The 24,218-nt window shown below is 57.2% G+C and overlaps 1 protein-coding gene across 2 annotated transcripts in view; it reads left to right on the forward strand.

Annotated features, from left to right (window-relative positions):
* Nucleotides 1–4,088: 4,088 nt before the first annotated feature.
* SCARA5 (scavenger receptor class A member 5) overlaps nucleotides 4,089–24,218 on the forward strand; it is a 34,415-nt gene continuing 14,285 nt past the window's right edge. The window contains exons 1-6 of one of the 2 annotated variants that reach the window (XM_074153490.1): nucleotides 4,089–4,350; nucleotides 5,291–5,412; nucleotides 8,671–8,799; nucleotides 14,953–15,627; nucleotides 20,914–20,994; nucleotides 23,302–23,400. In XM_074153490.1, coding sequence (XP_074009591.1) covers nucleotides 5,301–5,412; nucleotides 8,671–8,799; nucleotides 14,953–15,627; nucleotides 20,914–20,994; nucleotides 23,302–23,400 — 1,096 coding nt within the window. In that variant the 5' untranslated portion in view covers nucleotides 4,089–4,350; nucleotides 5,291–5,300. Of the gene's footprint in view, nucleotides 4,351–5,290; nucleotides 5,413–8,670; nucleotides 8,800–14,952; nucleotides 15,628–20,913; nucleotides 20,995–23,301; nucleotides 23,401–24,218 lie in introns of those variants that run through there. The other variant, XM_074153491.1, reaches the window with a different exon arrangement.

The following is a 24,218-nucleotide window of genomic DNA, read 5'->3' on the forward strand; positions in this document are numbered from 1 at the left end:
TGGGGGCCATGCGGGGGGTGGAGGAAAAACCAACCATCACCTCCAGTTCTCGGGACACCCCAAAGCTCATGGTCCACTGTCGTCCCAAGGTCCTGCACCCCCAGTCCTCATCTGTCATGACAGCAGCCCATGGGCAGGGTCGTTCTCTGACCTTGATGCTCATGAGGCTCTGCAGTGCCTGGAAATCTCTCCTGGAAACCAGCAGCTCGGGGGGCACCATGTCCCTGTGTCCCCAAGATCTGTACAGTCCCAAGTGCCTCCTGTCCATCCAACACCTTAGTAAAGACCTTTCCTTGAGCAGATCTTGTCTGAGTCTGTGCTTTCAGGTTGGGCATGCGTCCAATGGAGATGCCTCGCCCTGGAGACCAAGGAAGGGGCTCGGTGTCCCTGTACAGCCCCACTGTGGGGGTCAGGGCTGGGCATGGAGACCAGAGCCCAAGATGCTGGAGTCATGTCCCCCTCCGCCTTGTCTGCTTGGTGTAGCTCCAAATGAGCTGGAGTCAAGAAGGCCACCAACATCCTGGCCTGTATCAGCCATAGTGTGGCTGGCAGGACTGGGGCAGTGACCATCCCCCTGTACTGGGCACTGGTGAGGCCCCACCTCGAGGGCTGTGTCCAGTTTTGGGTCCTCACAGCAAGAAAGACCTTGAGGGGCTGGAGTGGGTCCAGAGAAGGAAAACGGAGCTGGTGAGGGGTCTGGAGACCAAGAAGAACGGTCTGGAGAACTTCTGAGGAGCGGCTGAGGGAGCTGCGGGTGTTCAGCCTGGAGAAAAGAAGGCTGAGGGGAGACCTTCTCGCTCTCTACAACTCCCTGAAAGGAGGGTGTAGCCAGGGGGGGGGTCGGTCTTTTCTCCCAAGGAACAGGCGATGGGACAAGAGGAAACGGCCTCAAGTTGTGCCAGGGGAGGTTTAGGATGGATATTGGGGAACAATTTCTTCATGGAAAGGGTTGTGAAGCCTTGGAAGAGGCTGCCCAGGGCAGTGGTGGAGTCCCCATCCCTGGAGGTATTTAAAAACTGGGCAAACATGGTGCTGAGGGACATGGGTCAGTGGTGGGTTTTGCCAGTGTTGGGTTGATGGTTGGACTCAATGATCTGAAAGGTCCTCTCCAACCTGGACAATTCAATGATTCTAAGATCATTGAGTCCAATCACCTGAGGTTAGGTGAGATGAATCCTCCCTGAGCTCATCCATTTCAGTTTTTTTCCTAACAGGAGCAGGTGACAGACAAGGAGTTGATTAAATGGGTGTTTTCCCTGGACTGTTAGAAATTATCTTTGGTTGGCAAAGCCTCTAGAGACAACTAGAGAGACCTGAGAAAGCTCCTTTAATCTGAAAAGGTGGCAAGATTGAGTTACTGAGAGTAACTCACCAGAAAAAAAAAAATGTGCAGAAGAGACTAAGATCCTGAAGATGGGAAGAAAGAGGCTCTGAAGAACTGTGAGTATGGAAAAAACATGGTGCCTGCTGACCCTCAGGAGATGCTCGGCTGGGGAGATGCCTCCCTAAGAGAGGGCTGCAGATGCAGACCTTCTCGCCATGTCCCCACTCCAGACAAAAAGAGGCAAGCAAAGGACATTTGGGATGAGTCCACGGAGAAGCTGTCGCAATTCTTCTCCAAGCAAAGCCTGCTGGGGTGTCATGGTTAGGTGTTAGGAGAAGTTTTCCAGTACAAGAGCCCCTTCCAGTCCCTAAAAGGGCTCCAGGAAAGCTGGGGAGGGACTCTGGATGAGGGAGGGGAGCTCTAGGAGGAGGGGGAAGGGTTTGACACTGAAAGAGGGGAGATGGAGCTGAGATGTGGGGAAGAAGTTCTTTGCTGTGAGGGTGGTGAGAGCCTGGCCCAGGTTGCCCAAAGAAGCTGTGGCTGCCCCATGCCTGGAGGGGTTCAAGGCCAGGTTGGAAGGGTCTTGGAGCAAGCTGGTATGGTGGGAGGTGTCCCTGCCCAGGGCAGGGGGTGGCACTGGATAGTCTTGAAGGTCCCTTCCCACCCAAACCATTCTGGGATTCCGTGGTTGGCCTGAGCAGCCCAATCCAGCCCGTCCCACTTGGTGGTTGCTCATGAATTCCCCCTACTCACACCACACACAGGGAGAGGATGGAGTGAGGTCGCACAGAGAGTTGTGAGGAGGAGGAGGAGGAGGAGGATTCAACGAGAAGGTGGGACAGACTGTGGGGCTCAGGTGCAGGGCTTGGCCAGACAAGTGTGTTGAGCAGCAACTTCCTTGCATTCCATCAGCCCCTTTTCTCCCCATTTTCTCTTCTTGTTCTTCCCCATCCACCTCGATCCTTCCCAGTCCCCTCTCGAATAAATTACTTGCCCCAATTACATTTTCCCTAATACCCAAACTTGGTATTTCATAGAACCACGGAATTTTGGGGGTTTCCAAAACCCCCAAAATTTTTGGGGCTGTTGAAAGGCTGGGAAGAAATCCACGGGGCAAAAGGACCGCTTGGTCACCACCTCAGAAAGATTTCTGAAATCCAAAGTCTATCATGCTCAAATACAGAAAATTAAGGGCTTGTTTTACTCTAATTCGCTAATTCTTGTAAATTATGGAATTTATATATTTTTTTTTAGAATTAATTATTTTAGACAGTTATTTGTCTGTCTTTGAAGGAAATCCTTCATGTCTCCTAATGAGCTCAGGAACTCGTTACCGCCTTCCTTTCCCATCAGTAGGTGGCACACTCAGAAAATGAAAAAGTTAAAAACCCCAGAATGCAGAGGTCACTCGGCGTTTGCTTTAGGAAGACGCCTTAATTACTTGATGAGTTAATTCTGAAAATGGGCTGCTGGGGCCACTTAGCCAAGCCTCGGCAGGAAAGTATCCTGGAGATGGGTCACCTCCAACACAGCAGCGTAAAGCATCACGTTTTCTGTTCCTCAACAACACCTATGTCCCTCCTTCCCGTGGGCATCTTGGGGCTGGACCTCAGTGTGACAGTCACCACGTCACCAGCGGATGGTGCCAGGCAAAGTGGAGCACAAGCCTACAGGAGGATGCAAACCATCCTCAGCAAGGGATTAGAATGGGTCCAGGAGAGGCAACAGAGATGCTGGGAGGGCTGGAGCCCCTCTGCTGGGAGGACAGGCTGAGAGAGTTGGGGGGGTTCAGCCTGGAGAAGAGAAGGCTCCGGGGAGACCTTGGAGCCCCTTCCAGTCCCTCAAGGGGCTCCAGGAAAGCTGGGGAGGGACTCTGGATGAGGGAGGGGAGCCCTAGGAGGAGGGGGAAGGGTTTGAGACTGAAAGAGGGGAGATGGAGCTGAGATGTGGGGAAGAAGTTCTTTGGTGTGAGGGTGGTGAGAGCCTGGCCCAGGTTGCCCAGAGAAGCTGTGGCTGCCCCATCCCTGGTGGGGTTCAAGGCCAGGTTGGAGGGGGCTTGGAGCAACCTGGTCTGGTGGGAGGTGTCCCTGTCCAGGGCAGGGGGTGGCACTGGGGGGGCTTTAAGGTCCCTTTGCCACCCACACCAAGGCAGAGGGCAGCAGTGGTCTGGGGTCAGCTCAGCTCCCCCTGGTCCCCCGTGCCTCAGTTTCCCTGTGGGCGCAGTGGGGGATGAGCCCCTCTCCCCTTTCCGGGGGCTGCGGTTGCTCCTGCCTGCCCTGGCCCCCCCTACCTCTTCCCTGGTGTCCCTGGGACATGCTCCAGCCCCCTGTTCCCCGAGGGATGCCCCTTCCCGGCCCCCCCAGGGGATGCTCCTGCCCCGGCCCCCCTGCCCCGGCCCCGATTCCCCCGGGGAATGTTCCTGTCCCAGCCCCCCGAGGGATGCTCCGCCCGCCCCGGGAATGCTCCTGCTTTATCTCCCCCCCCCCCCCCCCCAGGGGATGCTCTTGCCCCGGCCCCCCTGCCTCTGCCCCGGATCCCCCGGGGGATGCTCCGCCCCCCCGAGCATGCTCTTGTCTCGGCCCCCCCCTGCCCCTGCCCGGTCTCCCCGGGGATGTTCCTGCCCCGGTTCCCCCTGCCCCTGCCCTCCTCCCGGGTGCCGGGGCGGCCCGAGGCCGGCGAATGGGCGGGGGGGGGCGGCCCCGGAGAAAGGTGGGGGGAGCGTGGGGAGCCCGGCCCCCCCCCGTTCCCCGCCTACAAAACCCTCCTGGCCGAGCGGTCCTTGCTCACAGCCCGCCGGCTCCGCAGCCGCCCCGCCGGCTCCGCGCATCACCCCCCCACACCCCGGGACCCCCCCACCTCCACCCCATGGGAGGCTGGCGGGGAGCGGCGGCCCCTCTGCGCCCCTGGGGAGCTGACGGTGAGGTCGGGGGCTGTCCTCGCCCCCCTGTCCCGGCCACCATGGCGCAGCCCGGGGACTGAGCGAGGTGGCCCCGGGAAACTCGCTCCCCCGTGGGGTCGCCCAGCAGGTGAGTGGGGGGTCGCGGGGACAAGGGGACACACACACACGCAGTTCCGGGAGAGGGGAGCGGGGTGGAGTGCGGGGATGGACCCCCCCGCTTCCTGCGTGGGGTGGGTGAGGAGGGGCCGGTGACTCCCAGAGCATCCCTGCGTGGGGAGCTGCCACCCCCAACTTGGGATGCAGGAGGGGGGGAGCGAGGTCTGACTCCACGGTGCTGCGAGACCCCCCCCCACACACACACCTCCTCGGGGTAACACCGGCACTCTCCTCCCCCCCAGGGGTGACACGGGTGATGTCTCCCCCGTGGGAGTGGGACCGGGGGCCGGGGATGATGCTTTCTGCGGGGGGTGGCAGGAGGTTGGGGGTCCCCACGGGGCACAGCACCCGTGTGCTGGCAGGGAGGGAGGGTGCAGGGGGTGAGTTTGGGAGCGCTCAGCAGGTCCCACTTAGCGGGTGATTTTAACTCCTTCCACACCAGAGCCCTGCTGGGGGCTGATTCCTGCCTCAGTGGCCGCAGAGTCACGACCTCCCCAGGGACAACAGTACTCATTGTCCTGTCCCTGGGACCAACCCAGCTCCAGCCTCCTGACCAGAGTGGCAGTGACAACAAGGACACAGGCAGGACCAGGCGGTGGTGGTGGACCCATGGTCCTGCTGAACTCACCCACCAGCGTCTCCCTGCCTTCCCTGAGAGGGTTTGGCTCTCGTTTGGGGCACTGCCAAGCCCAGCCTGGGCCACGAGCAAGTCAAGAAATCCCATGTTGAGATGTGGTCGTCAACTTTGCCAAGCTCCTCTGGCAGCTGGTCCATGTCCCCAGCACCAGCCCATACCATGTTGCACTGGGCCATGGAAGGTACAGGATTAGCCAGGATTGGGCCCTTGTTGTGTCAGGATGTTCTGTAACCACCAAGAACCGTCGTCTCACGTTCCTGTTCTGCTCCACCAGCAGCGGGAGGATGGAGAACAAAGCCATGTACCTTCACACCTTCAACGAGAGGGAGAACGGCTCCATCTTCGAGGAGCCCTTCGAGGGAAGGAACCTCTCCAAACTGAACCTTTGCGAGGATGGTGAGTACGGGCTCCACATGCGGCTTTGAATCTTGTGGTAGAAACCTGGAGAGGTTCTGAGGGGGAACACGGGAGCTTGGATTGCTCAGGAAGAAGCTCAGCAATTTGGTCCCTCACAGGCAAAGGTGCTCCAGTTCCAGGTCCCAGGGAACCAGAGCAAGAGGAGCAATCCCTGCCCCAGGTGTCCAGGGTGAAGGTGCCTTGGTGGAAGTAGCACCATGATGTATGTGTGGGTCCCAGATGGAGCAGGAAACTTCTCCTTTCCTGTCTCACCGGGGGAAATGCCCAAGGAATCTCATTGCAAGGAGGTTTCTGTGCCTCCTCTCCTGTCCCCTCCTTTCTCATTTGACTGGGGATGACAGGCACAGGGTCCATGGGCCTCTCAAGGTGCCCAGGATCTCATTTGGCTCCACCACAGACCAGGGTTGCACTCCAAGGAAAGTCACTTTGCTTGCTAAAGGTTGATTTTTTGAGGGTTTTGGTTTTTTTTTTTTCCTCCTCCTCTGGCTTTCTTGCACGGGGTCTTGTCCAGAGATGTCCTGCAATGGGGCTGTGCAGGAGGACACAGCGGGACCTGCTCACATCTCCCGCCCATCTCACCTGGCCTCTATCTCCACTGTGGACTTGCTGAGCTCTTTTCCTTCCCTCTTGCCCCATGAAATGCTGTCGATGTCCCACCAGCTCCAGGCTTGGTCCTCAACCAAACAGCCTTGAGGAATTTTTCCCGAGACCTTTGCAGCCCAGGTGGGAGAAGGTGGCAGAGTTGGGTGCTCATGAAGAGATCTGAGGTCCCCTGTGCTGGCAGCTTTGCTTAGAGACCTTTGGGGCTTCTGGGGAAACTGGCCTTGTTCTGAGAAGGCTTCCCAGGACCGCTGTCCCCACCACATGGGATGGGGCATCAGGGTGATGGTGGGGACTCACCTTCCTGGGTTTGGGCATGTGGGGCATCCTCAGGAAGTGATGGAGAACCCTGGGTGCTTCCAGAGGGCAGCCGATGGCCAGGATGGACTACATCCAGGCATAACTGTGTGTGGGTCTTCTCCTGCCCTCCAGCCCTTGGGATGGGGACAGCTTTGAGTCCGGAGGGTGGATTTCCCACCCAGGTGAAAGCTGAGGCTCGATGCCACTCCCCAAACTCGATGTCACCCTGCAAGGGTCCCCCTGCTCTTCAGCAGCGTGTCTGCTCCTGCCTCTTCCACCTTCCCTCTGCTGGCAGGAAAAATCCAGCACCCGTCCCACCTTCCTGCGGCAGAGAGAGGGGCAGGTCCTGCCCACGGGCTGTCCCCATGCTCTGCCACCCTGCAAAGGTGACAGGGGGATGGTAGAGCCTGCAGGGAGTGATGCTGGAAGAGGTGGGAGGGAAGAGTTCATAGAAACATGGTCAGGGACACCTCCCACCAGACCAGGTTGCTCCAAGCCCCCTCCAACCTGGCCTTGAACCCCTCCAGGGATGGGGCAGCCACAGCTTCTCTGGGCAACCTGGGCCAGGCTCTCACCACCCTCACACCAAAGAACTTCTTCCCCACATCTCAGCTCCATCTCCCCTCTTTCAGTGTCAAACCCTTCCCCCTCCTCCTAGGGCTCCCCTCCCTCATCCAGAGTCCCTCCCCAGCTTTCCTGGAGCCCCTGGAGGGACTGGAAGGGGCTCCAAGGTCTCCGCGGAGCCTTCTCTTCTCCAGGCTGAACCCCCCCAACTCTCTCAGCCTGTCCTCCCAGCAGAGGGGCTCCAGCCCTCCCAGCATCTCTGTGGCCTCCTCTGGGCCCTTGGTGTCTTCTAGGGCCAAGGCCACCATCCCCAGCAGAGACCTTGTGTTTGCATGCGGTGACGGCAGGGAGGGTTCCAGGTATCTCCCTGGCTTTGGTATTTTTGTGGCAGGTTGCCCTGGGTCTCTCAGGGCAAATCTGCTCATCCATCCTGATGCAGAGGAACCCCATTCCTACGGGAGAAGGTGCTGTAAGGAGACTTGTGGGGCTGTGCCTGGTGTGAAGCTGCATGGGGCAGGGGTAAGGTCAACCCTGAGAGCTTCATCATGAGGATGGCACCACCTGAGCACCCCCTGGGCTCACAGAAGGTGCTTGGCGTGGGGCTGAGGACCAACATAGCAACCTGCTGCTTGCCTTGACCCCCAGGACAGCAGCCCTGGACCCCTCCAGGGCTTAGGGGACAAGAAGTCCTGACTGCTTTCAGCCTCCTGCCTTCTGTACCCCCCCTGACCGGGCGGGCCACCGCTCCGGCTCCCCTGGGCATGGGCAGGGGGAAGAAATATTTGCTTTTCCCCTTGGTTACTGGCCGGAGCCTGCCCGTGGGCTCCTCGGCGCGGGCTGTTGTGAAAGCCCTGCTTACGCAGCTGCGGTCCCTCCTGCTCTTCCCAGAGCAGCCGAAGAGGAGTGGGTGGTTCGGGGCCCCGATCCAGCTCCTCCCGGAGTCCCCCAGGACCTGATATAAGTGTTAATGTCAGAAAAATATTGCCGCTTTCCTCATCCCGAAACCCTCGGCTCCATCTGTTTGGCCGGGGCCGGGGAATGGGAAGGGCGGGTGGGTAATGAGCTGCAGATGGAGGGGGTCCCCCAGGAGCGGCACCGCCTGTCGCACCTGAGCTGGGGGGTGGGGTGCCTCCAGCACCCCACATCCCCGCGGGGGTCCCCTCGGGGTGTCAGCGAGCCTGACCTCAGCACTCCATCATTTCGGAGCCCCAAAAACAGGGCTGAGTTAAGCAATACGCCCAGGGTAACCCTTCGCTGGCTGGAGGCTTTTGGGAACCTCCCTGTCCTCCAGCAGGACAGACAGATGGACAATCAGCTGGGGAAGGGCAAGAGTGCAGTGGGGAAGGGGTTCTGGTGGGCTAGGGACACCCCAACCCCTTGTACCTCCTCTCCATCTCTGGCACCCCAGGGGCCAGCTTGGTCGCCCAGGGAGAATCATGGAATCGTAGAATGGTTTGGGTTGGAAGGGACCTTAAAGACCATCCAGTGCCACCCCCTGCCCTGGGCAGGGACACCTCCCACCACACCAGGTTGCTCCAAGCCCCATCCAACCTGGCCTTGAACCCCTCCAGGGATGGGGCAGCCACAGCTTCTCTGGGCAACCTGGGCCAGGCTCTCACCACCCTCACAGCAAAGAACTTCTTCCCCACATCTCATCTCCATCTCCCCTCTTTCAGTGTCAAACTGTTACCACCTCATCCACATGAGCCTTTACCTTCTCCCGATGGGAGATGGTGTGTGATGATCTCCCTGACACCCCGCTCTGTCCCCCAGGTCCTGGGAGGAGGATGAAGGCAGCAGGACGCTGCGGCCGGCTGGGCTCCTTGGCGGCGCTGAAGTACGCTGTGGTGGGACTCTACCTCCTCGTCTTCCTCATCCTCGTTGGGGTCTTCATCCTCGCAGGTAAGAGCTGAGCCTGCGTCCTCCCTCTGTGGTGCGGCAGTACCCTAGGGAGGAATAACCCCATGGACCAGTAAAGGTTGCGGCTGATCTGCTGGAAAAGCAGCTCTGCAGAGAAGGACCTGGGAGTCCTGGTGGACACCAAGTTACCCATGGGCCAGCAATGTGCCCTTGTGGCCAAGAAGGCCAATAGTCTCCTGGGGTACATTAAAAACAGCATGGCCAGCAGGTGGAGGGAGGTCATCCTCCCCCTCTGCTCTGCCCTGCCCTGGGGAGGCCCCATCTGGAGCACTGGGTCCAGTTCTGGGCCCCCCAGTTCCAGAAGGACAGGGAACTGCTGGAGAGAGTCCAGTGGAGGCTGCGAGGATGATGAGGGAGTGGAGCATCTCTCTGCTGAGGAAAGGCTGAGGGACCTGGGGCTGTTCAGCCTGGAGAAGAGCAGACTGAGAGGGGATCTCATCGATGCTGAGCAATAGCCAAAGGGCGGGTGGCAAGAGGATGGGGCCAGACTCTTCTCAGTGGTGGCCGGGGACAGGACAAGGGGCAACAGGCACAAACTGGGACATGGGGAAATTCCGTTTCAAACCCCACCTGGAACACATTCCTTGTCCAACCTGCTCTGGGTGACCTTGCTTTGGCAGGGGGTTGGACCAGATGATCCCCAGAGGTCCCTTCCAGCCCCTACAACTTTGTGAGAAGCTCAGGAGCCCCGTGGTTGGGGCTGGAATCGTCCCCATCACTAGGTCAGGGCTGCTGGGTTGGCACCGACCCCCCTCTTATTTTGCTTGGGCTAAGGAGAAACCCTAGCTCCATCAATGATGGAGATGTGGGCAGGGTCTTGCGCCCCCCGCTCTGGATTTTTGGGGAGTGCAGGGTTGGGAAAAGCCCCTGGAAAACACCTCTAATTGCTCCCAGCCCTAGCTCATCCCTCCGTACGCATCCCATGTGGTCCTCCTCACCGCTGGCTTGTTTCCCCCTCCCTCATCGTGCTGGAAGTGGTTTGGGAAGATGTCTGGTTTAATCCATGCTCCCAATACCCACACTCCCTCCTTGCACCCCCATGTGGGGCTCTATAGGGTGGGGGGGGCTTGGATGGGAGCCGCAGCAGGCGTGGGTGGGAAGTGCCACCACCAAGGACCAGCTCCTGGATTCCCACCCGCCTCCTTCCCAGATTTAAATCCAGAACCCATGGGGAGGAGAATATGGCCCCCCCTCGCCCTTTTCCAGCCCCAAATCACCACCAGCTGCCCCCGCACCATCCCTTGGGGGTGATTTTCCGTGCCCTCCCTGCTGCAGGCAGCCTGTCTCTTTTGCAAAGGGTGGATTTAGGGGTTGGCTTTTTTTTTTTTGTCAGGGCTGGGGAAGGGAGAGAGAGAGAGAAGGTTTTGCAGGAATCTTGAAGCCTCTCCCACTTCTTTCTCTTGCCTTACATTGTTTGGATGTTGTTGTTGGCCCGCGGAGCCCCGAGCGAGGGATGCCATGGATTGTGCAAAGAGCTCGGGACGGATGCGCGTGTCCTGGGCTGAGCTACAGCTGCTCCCCTGAGAGCAACTCCAGCAATAACAATAATATTATGGCATCGGGGAGGGCCAGGGGCCTCACGGTCACGGGCATCCTGGAAACCCCACCTCCTGGAGTCCTGTGACTGGCAGGATTCCAGCTTGACCCCAGTAAAACCACCTTACCCCCTGAGTTGTGGACCGCAGTCTTGGGCGGGGGCGGGGGGGGGAGAAGGCAAAATGAAGGGGAAGAGTCCTCTCATTCGTTATGGCTTTCTGCGTGTCTGGAATGTTAAGCCAAGCCTCTGGGATCGGGATGTGTCTGGATGTATCTCCAGGACTTGAGCTGGAGCCAGCCGAGCCAACAGGGACTGTCCGGAGTGGTGTTATCACATCAAGGAAAACCATAGGCAGAGGGTGGTCTGGGGACAAGGGACAGGGGGAGGAGACCCCACCCATCTGGAAGCCACATGGAGCCCAGGGAGACAACCCTGATGCTCCTCAGCTTCAGGTGTCTGCAGCTGGAACCTCAACGTTGGAGCTGATGGTCCTCAGAGGACCAGGACTGGGTATTCATGGGCACTATTAATGGTGAAGGATTGGTTTTCCCATGGAAAATCCCACTTTGTGCTGCTGGAGACCTGACAACAGCCTCTCAGATCTGAGACCTTCTGCCCAGCATCCGTCATCCCTCATCAGAGGGGAAGGTGCCCAGAAAGATACAGCATTTGACGAAGTAGACTTGTTCTCATGTTCTTCTTGGGCTGGGAAGAGCTGGCCATGATGCTTTAAGAGGATCATCATCGTTTGATGCCATCCCTGCCCTCCCATGGCCATGGTGAGGACCCTGCTTGGAGCAGGTCCCACCTGGAGCAGACACCATTCCACCTGGGCCAAATGACCATGAGGTGTCCACCTCATCTCCAGACCTTGGAGAGGGTTGTGGAGCTGCGATACCCCAGCTGCTCCCCAAAAACCATCTCTCACCACCCTGGGCGAGGGGGTGACTGTGCCCCTTGGTCCATGCCCTGGGCTGCCAGCATCTCTCCATCCCCGGGCCAGCAACACAGAAGTGGGGGACGCTCCACCTGCTTCCCATCCTATCCATGCAAAAGGAGGAATATTCCTCAAAAAGCCTCCCTGGGAGGTGGAAACACGCACAGAAACACACGTGAGTGTGAAAACACACACTTGCACACCCCACGGTGCTTTCCGGCAGGGCTGGGGCATTGCAGGGGGGACAACCCACTGTTGGAGATAAACCCCCCTGACACGTCCTGGTGTCCCCACCACGTGAACCCAGTGGTTCTGGCGAGGCAGCTCCCCCCGAGGCATCTTTTGGAAGCCGGCTCGGGCAGGTGTCCTGCGACTCACAACACGCTCCGTAGAAATGGGTTAGAAAATGAGTAAACGGCTAAAAATACCGCGAAGCACCTCGGAGCTGTGGAAACAGGATGTTTTCGGCAACGGAGCCGGCGTGGTTTCAAGGCAGCCTGCTTTTAATATCCCCTCTCGCAAGCCTGGCAGCGGTTTTCTGGCTCCTGGAGACTCACACTCCCTTTCTCCCTGTCTTATCCCCCCCAAAAAAGCACCTAGCCCAAAATTAGGACTCTGACCTTGCCTTTTTTTTTTTTTTTTTTTGCTAAGTTTGGGTTAAATCCCAGCTGCCTGCGTGCACTTTGGTGTTTGAACCTGGATCCCCACGTGGCCAGGCTCTGAGCACCCAGCCCTGAGCTGCAGGGCTCGTTAGGACGTGGCTAATGAGCCCAGCCATTTCCGAACCGGTCATAAGGATGGACATCCAAACTGCACCCCATCTCCATGCTCACTGAGAGCCGGCCACCTTTCCACACGTGGTACCCCTGGATGCCCGGCAGAAGCGCCCAAGGAAAGGAGCACCCTCGTTTCGGGAGATGTAGCCCCGAAACTCCCCATCTGAGGATGCTGGCGGAGATGAAGGCAACAGACCCGGCCCCATGGATCACAGGCTCCTGATCGGCTCCAGCTCCTGGCTCCAGAACAGGTCTGGAGAACTTGGAGGCAGGAGATCTGGGATTCAGGAGATCTTGGAGGCAAGAGATCTAGGATGCAGGAGACTTTGGAGGCACAGGAGATGTGGGAGGCATGAGATCTGGGATTCAGGAGATCTGGGAGACGGGAGACCTTGGATTCAGGAGACCTGGGAGGCAGGAGATCTTGGAGGCAGGATATTTGGGATTTAGGAGATGTGGGAGGCAGGATTCCTGCTGGCCAGCCCGCCCACGCTGGAGGTGTTGCTGCTTGGAAGGTTCCCCATGTAGTTTTTTTGGCTGCGGGAGGATGCTCCAGAGGAGCCTGGCTCATTTCAGGCTCAGGGGCTGCGGTGCCAGGGCTGGGCTGGGCTGGGATGGGATGGGCAGAGCCACCGGGATCCCAATTGGTTGTTTGAGGTGATTTATGGGAATTTGGGGAACTCCGCCGGCTTTGTAGCTCATGGCGGGTGCAAAGGGGGAAGCTCGCCCCTTTTTCCCAGCCCTTGGCCACCGCGGGACCTGGAATTGGGCTTATTCCTCCTTTCCCTGGCCACACAGGGTTGCTTTTCCCCTTGGTCTCATCACGAGGAAGCCGTGGTTGTCTCCGCACCCATTGTGGCCACCCTGGGTCCAGAAAGACGTGACGGAGAAGCTTTGGTCACCCAGGCTGAAGGCAGCCCCTCCCCTCCCCATCGCCAGCCCCATGGCAATCTTTCCCAGGGTCTTTCCCTGCCACTTGTCCCCTCTCAGGGTGGCCTTGGGCACGTCGCTTGGTTGTTTTCCCCATTGTGAACCCCCACAGGCAAAGGCTCCCCCAAACCGGTGCCCGTTGGGTGCCTGGCAGGGATGGGCAATGACCGGTGACGTTGAGATGTCCCCCCTGCAGGGACACAGGTGACAAGCAGGGACATGCAGAGGGGACCAAACAGCATCCCCATGCCCCAGGAGGAGAGCTCCGAGTTGGCACGCTGCAGCCCAGCCTGGGAAAATGGGATAATCCAGCAGTGGCATTAATTAATAGGGGCTAATTAACAGAGGAAAGATGTCTTTGGTGCCTGGAAGATGCTCAGCTCCTCCCTGACGGCACCCGCCAGCCCATGGCAGAGCTGGGGGGAGGCTGCTCGCCCCACGGTGCTCCCAGAGCCCCCTCTCTGGGCACAACGGGTCCCCCCAGTCCTCCCGGTGTCCCCCAGCACCGCCGCCGCGGGTGGCCCCGAGCCCTCGCGTGTGCTCGGCTGCTCTCGCCCTCTCCTTACTCCAGCGGTTTTAATTCAAACCAAATGCCTTCACTCTGTTTCTCCTCCGTGGAAACGAGGGGGTGAGCTGCCAGGCGGGTCCCGCGCCAGCCAAAGCCCCACCACAGCTTAAAGAACAATAAGGATTATCTATTATTGTTTTTCTTTTTTTTTTTTAAAAAAAAAATCATCTCATTATTCGTGTGGGTTTGGCTTTGAGTCCCCCACCCCAGGCTGTGATGGAGACCCAGCATTGATGCAAGGCAGAGGGAGAAGATGTTATCCCCTGCCTGGATCAGCATTTTTGGGGTGCAGTGGGGCGATGGGGTCCAGGATTGGGCTTTACTGGGTGCTACTGGGCTTGCTGGGCTGGGGGTTGCTGGAGCAGTGCTAGGAGCTGCTGAGAGCAAGAGGTTCCCTGCAAATTTCCAGGTTCCCTCTCCGAATCCTATCTTGGTGCTCTGGGAGCTGGTACGAGGCCAGTCAGGGGTTGGGGTGGGTGCCTGGATGGCCAGGAGCTGTGTCCCACCAGGGATGAAGAAGCAGGGGGTGAAGCATCCCAGGGTGGGTTTCCTCCCTCGGCAGCCCCGGGATGCAGGATGAGCATGCTCCCAAGCCGGGGTGGGTTTCCTCCCTTGGGAAGAGCCCTGGCAGCCCTGGGATGCGGAATGAGGATGCTCCTGAGCCAGGGTGTGTTTCCTCCCTCCTTCCTTCCCTCGGGAAGAGCCTTGGCAGCTGTGGGATGCGGGATGAGGATGGTCCTGAGCTGGGGTGGGTTTCCTCCCTCTTTCCTTCCCTCGGGAAAAGCCCTGGCAGCCCCGGGATGCGGGATGTGGTGCTTGGAGGCTGACAGCAAACCGCACCCAGAGCTGTGGAGACCTGCCGAACCAGCCTGATGGTCTTCATTATAGAGCAAGGGGCTGAGCTCAGGCCCAGGATCAGCAGCCAGAAGGGAAACCTGATGGTTGAAATGAAAATTAAAACCTCAGTGGGGGAAGAAGCAGTTTCTAAGGTCTGTTTTTAGGAAAGGGAAGCGGATGCTGTTAGCAGCCAGGCCTCTGGCCGAAGGTGAAGCCACAAGGCACAGCTTTGTATCGTCGTGACCCATCTGGCAAAACCCAGAGCCACCCCGGAGCCCGGAGCTGCTGGGAGTCTTTGCTGTCCTTCCTGAGCAATGTCCCTCCTTCTCCAGCCCTTCAGCAACCAACCTCCTCCTCCAACCGTGGAGAAAACCGAGTGGCTGATGGGATGAACCTTTTGGGGTTTGAGGCAGGGCTTTCACCTCCAAGCACCAAGGAACAGGGGGATGTCCAAGCGATCCTTGGGAGGAGGCGGGGTTGCACCTCTCAAGGAGGGTTCCCGCCTCCGTGGGGTGGTTTCTGATGTGCCCCTTTTCTCCATCCCTTGCAGTCTCCAGGCCACAGACATCCCCCGAGGACCTGAAGGCACTGATGGGGAATGTCAACCACCTCAATGAGAGCTTTCGGGACATGCAGCTGAAGCTGCTGCACCTACCTCTGAAGGGGGACGTGCTGGATCACATCTGGAAGCTCCAGGACCTCCTGCAGAACCACTCGGACTCCTTGTTCCTCATGACGGGGTCGCTGCAGAAGCTGGAAGGGCTTCTCTGGAGCCTGCAGACCCAGGCCAGCCAAACCGACAAGGCGGTGTCCAACCTCTGGGACAGCTTGACCCAACAGAGCGACGCGGCTCAGCAGGAGATGTACAAGCTCTCCGTGGAAGGCAACAGCAGCCGGCTTCTGCTGCAGCACCACGACCACCTCCTGAGCCATCTGGGCAGCAGGGTGGAGAGCCTGAGTGACCAGGTGACAGCTGTCAGCGGGGCCGTGGACACCATGAACAGGACCTTCTCCTACGACGTGAACGTCCACCACACCCGCATCCAAGACCTGCAGGTGCTGATCAGCAACGCCACCGAAGACGCCCGGCAGATGCGGCTCATCCACATAGCCATGGAAGAGCAGCTGAAGCACGAGCTGGCCATCCTCAACAACGTGACTGAGGACCTGCGGCTGAAGGACTGGGAGCACTCTGTGGCGCTGAAGAACATCTCCGTGATACGGGGTAAGTTCAAAACCTCTTGTAAGCAGCTCCATTGCTGGTGCATGAAGCTGTTGTGAGGAAGAGAGTGTCCTTGGTGCTTTGAAGGGGGATGTGGAAATGGTCCCTGTGGCATGGGAATGTCCTGTGGGGATGTCTTAGGGTGTATCAAATCCATCAGACGCTGCCATTTAGGTGTCTGCAGTGTTCAGGCATCTCCATCACCTTGGACTCCGTGTAGTTGGGACCCTCCAGATGCTCCCCTACCCATGTTAGGAAGAAAGCTCCCAAGGTTCCCTCAATGATGCCTGGGAGAACTCTGTCAGGTCCCTCCTGACCATGACACAGTGCTGTAGATGGTGGGGTTTTGTCCTGCTTTGTACTGCAGTGATCAAGGAGATGGCTGCCCACCAGCTACCCTCAGTCATCACTGATCGTTCCGCTTGCTTTACTCTACTTCTCCTTTACTCCATTTTCCTCCTCCTGTCTTCTCCTTTACCACCCTCAGCCCCTCCCAGATCACTGAATCATGAAATGGTTTGTGTGGGAAGGAACCTTCAAAGGCCATCTAGTCCCAAAGGACATCTTCAGCTAGACCAGGTTGCTCAGAGCCCCATCCAACCTGGCCTTGACCATCTCCAGGGATGAGGCATCCACCACCTCTCTGGGCAACCTGGGCCAGGGTGGCTCATTCAGCCCCAAGCGAATGAACTGGGCATGGGAGGGGAAAAACCGTAGAGAAAGACAGAAGAGCCCAGTGCAAGCTCTTGAGGGGCAGAGCGAGAGGTTGGGGGACAGTTGCTGCTCCACTTCTAGGCTGTCGGGTCACACCTGAGGAGATGCAATGGGCTCTTCCTCTGCCACGAACCCCCCTGATTCCAAGCAGAGCTTCATTTGTGGTGCTTCCAGATGAAATTCCAGATGGGGAAGGAAGGGGCTGATGCGAAGGCACTTGCTCCCTTGCTCTCTGCCCCCCAGGAGGGGACAGATGTGGTTGGAACCACAGGAGCTATGTGTCCCCATCTAGGCCGACCATCACCCTTGGGTACCAGCAGCTCATTGGGGTCATTTCCTTGGTCCTTAGGGGACGTTGGCTCCCGATGCCTGGTTTGGGGCTGCTTGGGACCACGTTGCACCCACTGCTTTGAGGTTTTTCACAGCTGCCCACCCACCCCTTGGTGCCCTCTCTTCCCCCGACACTGCCGTGGGGAGGATGTCACCCTCTCTTGGATGAAGCCACCGAGGAAGGGGACCACCAGTCATCCATGCACCACGTTACTCCAATTAACATGAGCTCAAAGCAAAACAAATCCCCTCCCGACGGGGCCGGCACCTGATTTATCCGCCGAAGCTCTGACACGTTCCTGGCAGCCCCCACCTCCCTCTCTCCCCATCCCTCCTCCCTCCCCGCTCCCTGTCGGCAGCGATGGACCCTGGGGCTGGATAATTTTAGGAGCCGTGTGCCCAGATCCCTTTATCCTGGCTCCAGACATCCTTGGATGAATCTGCCCTGCTCCCAGCTGCGAATCCAGCCTTGGGAGATGCAGGGCTGCTTGCCTGGGGGTGAGTTTTCTTCCCCCCCCCGCCCCAAGACATTAATTACCCCAGGCTCTGGCTTTTTGAGGCTGTTTGCTGGTGATGGCAGCTTGGGGAGGTCCCCAGGCTCGTCTCCAAGCGGCTCGCATGTCTCGGAGAGGGCTTGGCCTCACTTTGCAGAGGGGATCTGGCTCTTAAATGAGGGTGGGAGGATGCCCGGGATCCACCGCCCGCCCGGATCCGCTTGCAGGACTCGCTGGGTGGGATGTCCTGGCTCGCAGCGGGGTGATTGCAACCGTCCCCATCTGGCTGTCAGGTCTGTGCACGTCACCAAAGCCCTCATCCCCATGGTTTTGGAGGGTTTTTCTCCTCTGCTGGTGCAGTTGTGACCAGCCCGGCCCCGTGCAGGCAGGAGGGTGAAGCAGGGGTGCATCCAGGTTGGGGTTTTCTCTCCTGAGAGCAAAACCTCAACCACTTGTGGGGTGGGGACCAGCTTGGCAGGGTGTCTGTGGTGCTGCTCAGCCTCTCCCAACCACCCCTCCCAGTGCTTCTCTGTCCTCCACCCCAGCTGTTCCCCGTGTTCTGGGGATGGAACCATGTCTCCCTGCCTGGATGTAACCAGGAGGAGATGTTCTGGTGGCTGATGGACCCCAGGGCTCACCTCTGTGGGAACAGCTCTGAAGGATGAATGCCAAAACGTAGGAGCCAGAAAACAGGATCAGCCAAACCATCTGCCCATCCTCAAACCCAATTTCTAACAGGGAAGGGGAATAAGGGACAACAAGTCTCTTCCCTGGCCATGTTCTCCTGGCCTCCAGCTCTTACAGAGCAGATGAGATTCTCTGTTGTCTGTGGTCATCTTCAAGGAAACTTAGTTCCCTTCTTAGCCTGTCCATGCCTGTGTCTTCTGGGATGGTTTTCAGAGATGGGAGATGGGAGATGGAGATGGAGATGGGAGATGGAGATGGAGGAGGAGGGAAGGGAAGGGAAGGGAAGGGAAGGGAAGGGAAGGGAAGGGAAGGGAAGGGAAGGGAAGGGAAGGGAAGGGAAGGGAAGGGAAGGGAAGGGAAGGGAAGGGAAGGGAAGGGAAGGGAAGGGAAGGGAAGGGAAGGGAAGGGAAGGGAAGGGATAAGATGATGAGATGGTGGCAGAGGACCGGGGGGCTGCAGTGTAGCAACTGATTTTAAGGAGGAAGGGCGGCTCCCATGTCCCTTCCAGGGTTAACAGAACCGAGGCAGGGCCCTAGTGTGGGTTATTTCCCAGTGTTCCCATAAAACCAGAGCAGATGGAAGTTGTCAGAGCTGCCCCCGCGAGGGGACCTCAGCCGAGCCATGCTGGAGAGGGGAAACGATGGTCTGTGTCAGCAGCAGTTTTGCTCCGGTGCCGTTGGTGTGGGACCCCTTCCCCTCGGAGAGGACACTCGGGGCAAAGGCAAGGTGATGAAAAGGGAGACCTTTCCTCGGTGGTTCCCACCGCAGATGTTTCCAGTGTTGCTTTGAGTTTCTCTCGTGGTGGGAAAGCATCTGTTTTGTTTAAGTAAAGTGGTTTTCAGCAGCCCAGCCTTTGCTGTGCTGGGGTGCAGCAGGGCAGGGACCCCAACCCAGGAGCGCAGCTGGGTCATGCAGAGTTCCCACTGCTCATCCTGGGACACCTGGGACCTTGGGGCAGGAGATATGCTGGTAGAAAACCCCCTTTGCCTTGACCCTCCCACTGCTACCCATCAAACCCACCACCACCTCTGTAAAGCCACGGATCTCTGGCAGGCTCTGCTTTCTATAGGCTGAAATTAATGGTATTAACTTATTTTAATTCTTTACTTCTATGTTCTCCGTTATTTCTTTATTTCCAAAGGGTTTGGGTGATACGGGGCAGCCTAAACACACCCACATTATCCCACTTTAACCAACTGGCACGACTTGACCTCCCTCTTGCTCTTTTGGGGTACTGGTAATCAATGGCTGTTCTTAACACTGTCTATTTGTGCAATCAGGTGCTTCCTATTGCTTATTTATTTGCCTGTTTATTCGGTTTTTCGGAGTCCAGATGGCAAGAAAGCGGGTTTAAGAACACGTAGTTTTGTTTTTGTGGTGAGACCCTGGCCCAGGTTGCCCAGAGAGGAGAGGTGGTGGACGCCCCATCCGTGGAAACATTCCAGGCCAGGTTGGATGGGGCTCTGAGCAATCCAGACTAGATGAAGATGTCCCTGCCCATGGCAGAGGTTGGACTAGATGGCCTTTGAAGGTCCCTTCCCACCCAAACCATTCCACGATTCTATGATTTAATGGCTGTTAATGCCACGGGAATGAAAACTCTTTCACCAGCTATCCCAGCACCTTCATAGAGTGCACACTTCACCTGGCCCCTGCCCCACATCCACCTCTGGAGCAGCTCTTGAACATTGCTGGACCTTCTGCATCACGGAGGATCCTGTCTCTCCTACCCAGGGCCAGGCAGCATCCCTGCTGTGCGTGGTTCCCCTTGTTCCCACCCAAAAAATGCCTCCTCATTGTACTCAGCTCTCCCGGGTGCCCATTGTTCTTTGCATCCTTTTGTTTTACCAACCGAGAACAAGGAGACGTGTCCCCAGGGTCCAGCCCCACGTCCTGGAGATGTGCATCACCAAGGGAAGAGGGAACCTAGGGCAAGATAATGCCGTATTTCATAGAATCATAGAATTGTAGAATGGTTTGGGTTGGAAGGGACCTTAAAGCCCACCCAGTGCCACCCCCTGCCCTGGGCAGGGACACCTCCCACCACACCACGTTGCTCCAAGTCCCCTCCAACCTGGCCTTGAACCCCTCCAGGGATGGGGCAGCCACAGCTTCTCTCCCAGCCCCTGACCATCTCCAGCTTGGGACGTTTCCTGAAGTTGCTGCTGTTCATCTACTTAGGAACCCACCAATTTCTGCATAATATTTGCAGATCCAACTTACTCATTAATGAGAGCTGCTGAACATCCCCCCCCATCCTTTCTCATTACCACGTCGCCTGTATTTGCTCTCTGCAGCCACTGAGAGATTATGGCTTTTGGGGTTTCTAGGAAAACAGCATTTAACAGTTTCCAATTATCACCCTGGCGTGGTAGGACAAAGACCAAATGACCTCTCCAGGCCTCTCTCTGCCCTGTTTTCTGTCATCCCATGAGGCTTTTTCTTTTTCTTTCTTTATTTTCTGTTCAAATTCTTTCTTCCAATTGATTTAGCTCATAATTGTTTTCAGCTTTTCCAACTTGGCCCTTCGCAGGCTGAGGAATAAAACTCTATGACTGGGCTGGAACTTTCTGCTCGCTCACGAGAGTTTACACCAAAAAGCAACCACCGATGGCCAGATCCCGATGAGATCAGTGATGCGAAATCCCCTCCTCAAGGTTCATCTCATTATTTCCAAAATGCTTTTTTTTTTTTTTTTTTTCTATTTCTTTTTTCTTAACCTTATTTCATTGGAGATGTCACAACTTTGGGTCAAAAAGGAAAGTCCAGGAGACTGGAATTTGCCGTAGAGTCACGCTCAAGGTGGGACCTTGAGGGAGCTGCAAGGTGAAGTTTTCTGGCACGTGAGATGGGCTCATGGAGCCATGTTTGGCCTTTAAAATCTGTAGATCGTGGAAGAAGGCTGCTGGCAAGGTCCCTCGCTGTCACTTTGCTCCTCTCTGCAGGGTTCTGTGTTTTTCAGAGGTTCCTGGAGAGCTGATGAGCGATAACAGCCTGTGAAGGGTGGGTGGGTACCTGCCTTCATGCATCTGCTGCACGGCTGCAAATATCTGTTGTGTTTCAGGGCCACCGGGACCCAAAGGAGACCAAGGCAATGAAGGGATGGAGGGTGAACCTGGTCTTCCCGGCCTGCCTGGGCTGCGAGGTAAGGAATGACACATCCATAGCTCCCATAAACCTTCAAGCCTTCAGCCAAAGTCCATAGAGTCAACGGGACACCTCCTGGTGACTCCCCAACCCTTGGGACATCGTTGGGCAGGCACAAGTCTTGAAGAACAACAGAATTAACCTATTGCCCCATCTCCTGCCAGACTGCAAAAAGGGACAAAAAGCTGGGCATCTCCCAGCTGGCCCCAGGACAGCCAGAGCTCTGAGGGTCCAGCATCTGCAGGTTGATGCCCCCCAGGGTCCTTTGACATAGCCACACAGCCTAGGTTTGTGCAGGAAATGGCCACCACCCCATGCTCTTCTAAAGCCAAGCCCTTACAAGGCACCAGGGCTGGACCCACTGCCTGGACACCGGGGACCTGGTGTGGGGACCCTCCAGCCTGGCAGAGGGGACTTGGCCACCGGCTGCAGCTCTGGGGCTTCTCATAGGAGATTTTTTTTCAACGCCAAGAATGCCAGTTTTTTCCCTGCTCCTTAATTCCAACCATTGTTTTTGAGAGAAATCCAATTAAATAAACAAGAGAAACCCCACCACCCTGAGAACAGGACTCAGCTGGAGCCTGGTTCTAATTTTAAGTCAAACCTAGAAATATTGGCTTTGCAGCCAAGCCCAGAGGTGGTGGAGGATCCCCTTTGGTGAGGACTTTTCTGCGGGTTTCTCTCTCCACGAGGCTCTTCTTTGTCGAGGATCTGTCCTGCCTGGGGCATGGGCCTCCTTCTCTATCCAGGGGCGTCCAACCCTGGCTTCACCTTGACTTGCTGAAGACGCGACCCACGTAGGACAATCAGTATCAGGGCAAGGAGGGTTCAGCACGTCCGAGCATCTCAGCGCTGGGCTCGGGTTGGGCTTAAAACCTCAGATTTTTGGTAGCCCCTTTCTCCCAGCTCTCTGGTGGGTGGTGGGACTGGCCAAGTGAGGCAGAGCCAGCTTGGAAACGCGATCGCTCTCTGAAAGCCCCTGCTCCTTTCACCGACAGCTATATTTTTTTGCGTTGACAGATTCATGGCTGTTTTTCTTGGGTGTAACAAGCATCAGAAATATATCGTCTGGCTTCTTTCCTTTCCTTTTTTTTCTTTTTTTTTTTTTTTTTATTTAAACTGAAAAACAAAACAATTTCAGGAGGGTTCACCTTCGGGAAGAGTTGCTGCAACAGCCACTATTTTTAGGCCTTTTCTCTGTCTCGCTTTCTGCCGTGCTTTTCTGGATGTGGTCACCGCACCAGCCCTTTGGGTAGGAGAAGGTCGGGTCCGAGCGTTGGAGAGCATCCCTGATAAATCCCCTTTTTCAGAGGGAATCTACCCTCCTGCCTCTGCCCCGGCCCCTCTGCCCAAATCCATAGCCAGGTCCCGGAGGCGAGGTGTTGGCTGGACGCAGCAGGGAAAGGGTTAAGCCCCCAAACCACGTCCACTGGAGCTGGCGCCCAAAATTCCTCCTGGCAGCTTTTTTTTTTTCCCTCTTAAACCAGAGGAAAATATTGACTAAGTGTGGAAAAGCCCAGGCCCAGGAGGGTAGAAGGGAGGTGCGGTGCCAAGGGAATTCAGGGCTCCCCAAGCACGGGCAGGGGAGACAGGCTCCATCTGAAGGGCTTCTCCCCCAGGACCTTCAGATCCAGCCCAGGCTTAGACTCGGGCTGAGTCTCTGCTGGAGCCATCTGGTGGGACCACCCCTCAGGTCCCAGCAGAGCCCTTCACCATCACAGGGGTCCCTCCGTCCACGTCCCCTTGCTGGCCTGCATGGATGGAGGTCACCTCTGGGGTTTGGATGTGTCCCCAATGAAGGAAGCCCAAGCTCCCAAACTATAGCCCCCATTTCCCACTTCCTGGAGGTCAGGGGTGCTCAGATAAGGAGGTTTTATCCAAACCCTTCTCCCATAAATAGCGAACCTGCTTGGTCAATGTGCATGTATGCAAGGGACCCACAGCTCATGCTGGGCACCTCATGTCTCCTTGGGGTCTCTGCTCCATTCTGGCTCCTCACTGTTCCTTCTCGATCTCCAGCTTTGGAGCCCACTTACCTTCATCTGAGCCTTAAGATGCCCAGAGCTGCATTATCACCAGCCCATCTCTGAGTTAAATCCATTCTGTGTCCGTGGGCGGGTGCAGAAAGAGAGGATGGTCTGGTTTCTCAGGTGTCTCCTGATGGTCCCCAACTCCTGGCAAAGAACCAGAGACCACCCAGCACATCTGCTGGGAAGCAGGACACGTGTGTGTGGGTGTGCACATCTGGGTTTTGTAGGTCTCTGCTGCAAACAGGCTCATTTTGCCTCTTTTCTCCTTGCTCCAGGGCTGCCTGGGGAGAGAGGACCACCAGGACCACGTGGCTTGAAAGGGGACCAAGGAGACCTTGGCCCTCCCGGTCCAGTGGGGTTGCGGGGATTCAAAGGTAAGGACCAGCCTCTGTTGGTGCTCCTGGGTGGGTCACGGGATCTGGCTGGGCTTGTTGGGCAGCAAAATGGCTCTGGAGACCACTGGGATGAGGGGCAGAGACACTGGTCATGGGTGTGAGGGTGGTGGGTACAATAGCTTGGGGAGGAGCTCCTGGGGTGAGAGGAAATCTTGCTGGGCTGGGAGCATGGACATGGAGAACCTCTGCACCGAGACCTTTCCACCAAGGCACAGCGGTGGAGAGAGTCCAGGGGCTGGAGGGAGAAGGGCAAAACTGGGGTTTGTGATGCTCCTGCCATGCCAGGGAGGGTTCATCCCTCTCCAGAGCCCCGTGAGGACCTGCCAGGCTGCCCTCCCACGCTTGGGTCTTAGGAAGAGTCTTGTGTTTGTTTTCTGGTGACCTTTTCTGGGCTGGCTGTGGTTTCACAGCTCCTCACCACACCCCAGCTAAGAGCAGGGAGAAGCTGTGGGTGTAGGAAGTGGCCACACACCTATTTAGCGGGACAAATCTGTCCCAGGAGACCTTTTAAAAGAAGTTTTAAAAGAAGCTCCAACTTAAAAACAGGATGGATAATCCCCAAACAGGCTCTTTCTGCCTCAAAACGCCTCGTGGGCAGGGGGAGGCAGGAAGAGCCCAGCCCAAGGAAGGGACACCACCCTGGGCAGAGACAAAAGTGGCCAAAATGGGTGCATTGCCCTCATCTTATGCTGCTGGGTGATGATGACCTGGGACGTGGCCACGCTGGCCACCAGGACCTGGGGCCATGGCCATAGACCAGTGTCTGGCTCTGGAAAACTCTCACTTTCATGCAGAGA

The sequence above is a fragment of the Numenius arquata genome, chromosome 9, assembly GCF_964106895.1.
Source record: "Numenius arquata chromosome 9, bNumArq3.hap1.1, whole genome shotgun sequence".
In the NCBI taxonomy this organism is placed as follows: Eukaryota; Metazoa; Chordata; class Aves; order Charadriiformes; family Scolopacidae; genus Numenius; species Numenius arquata.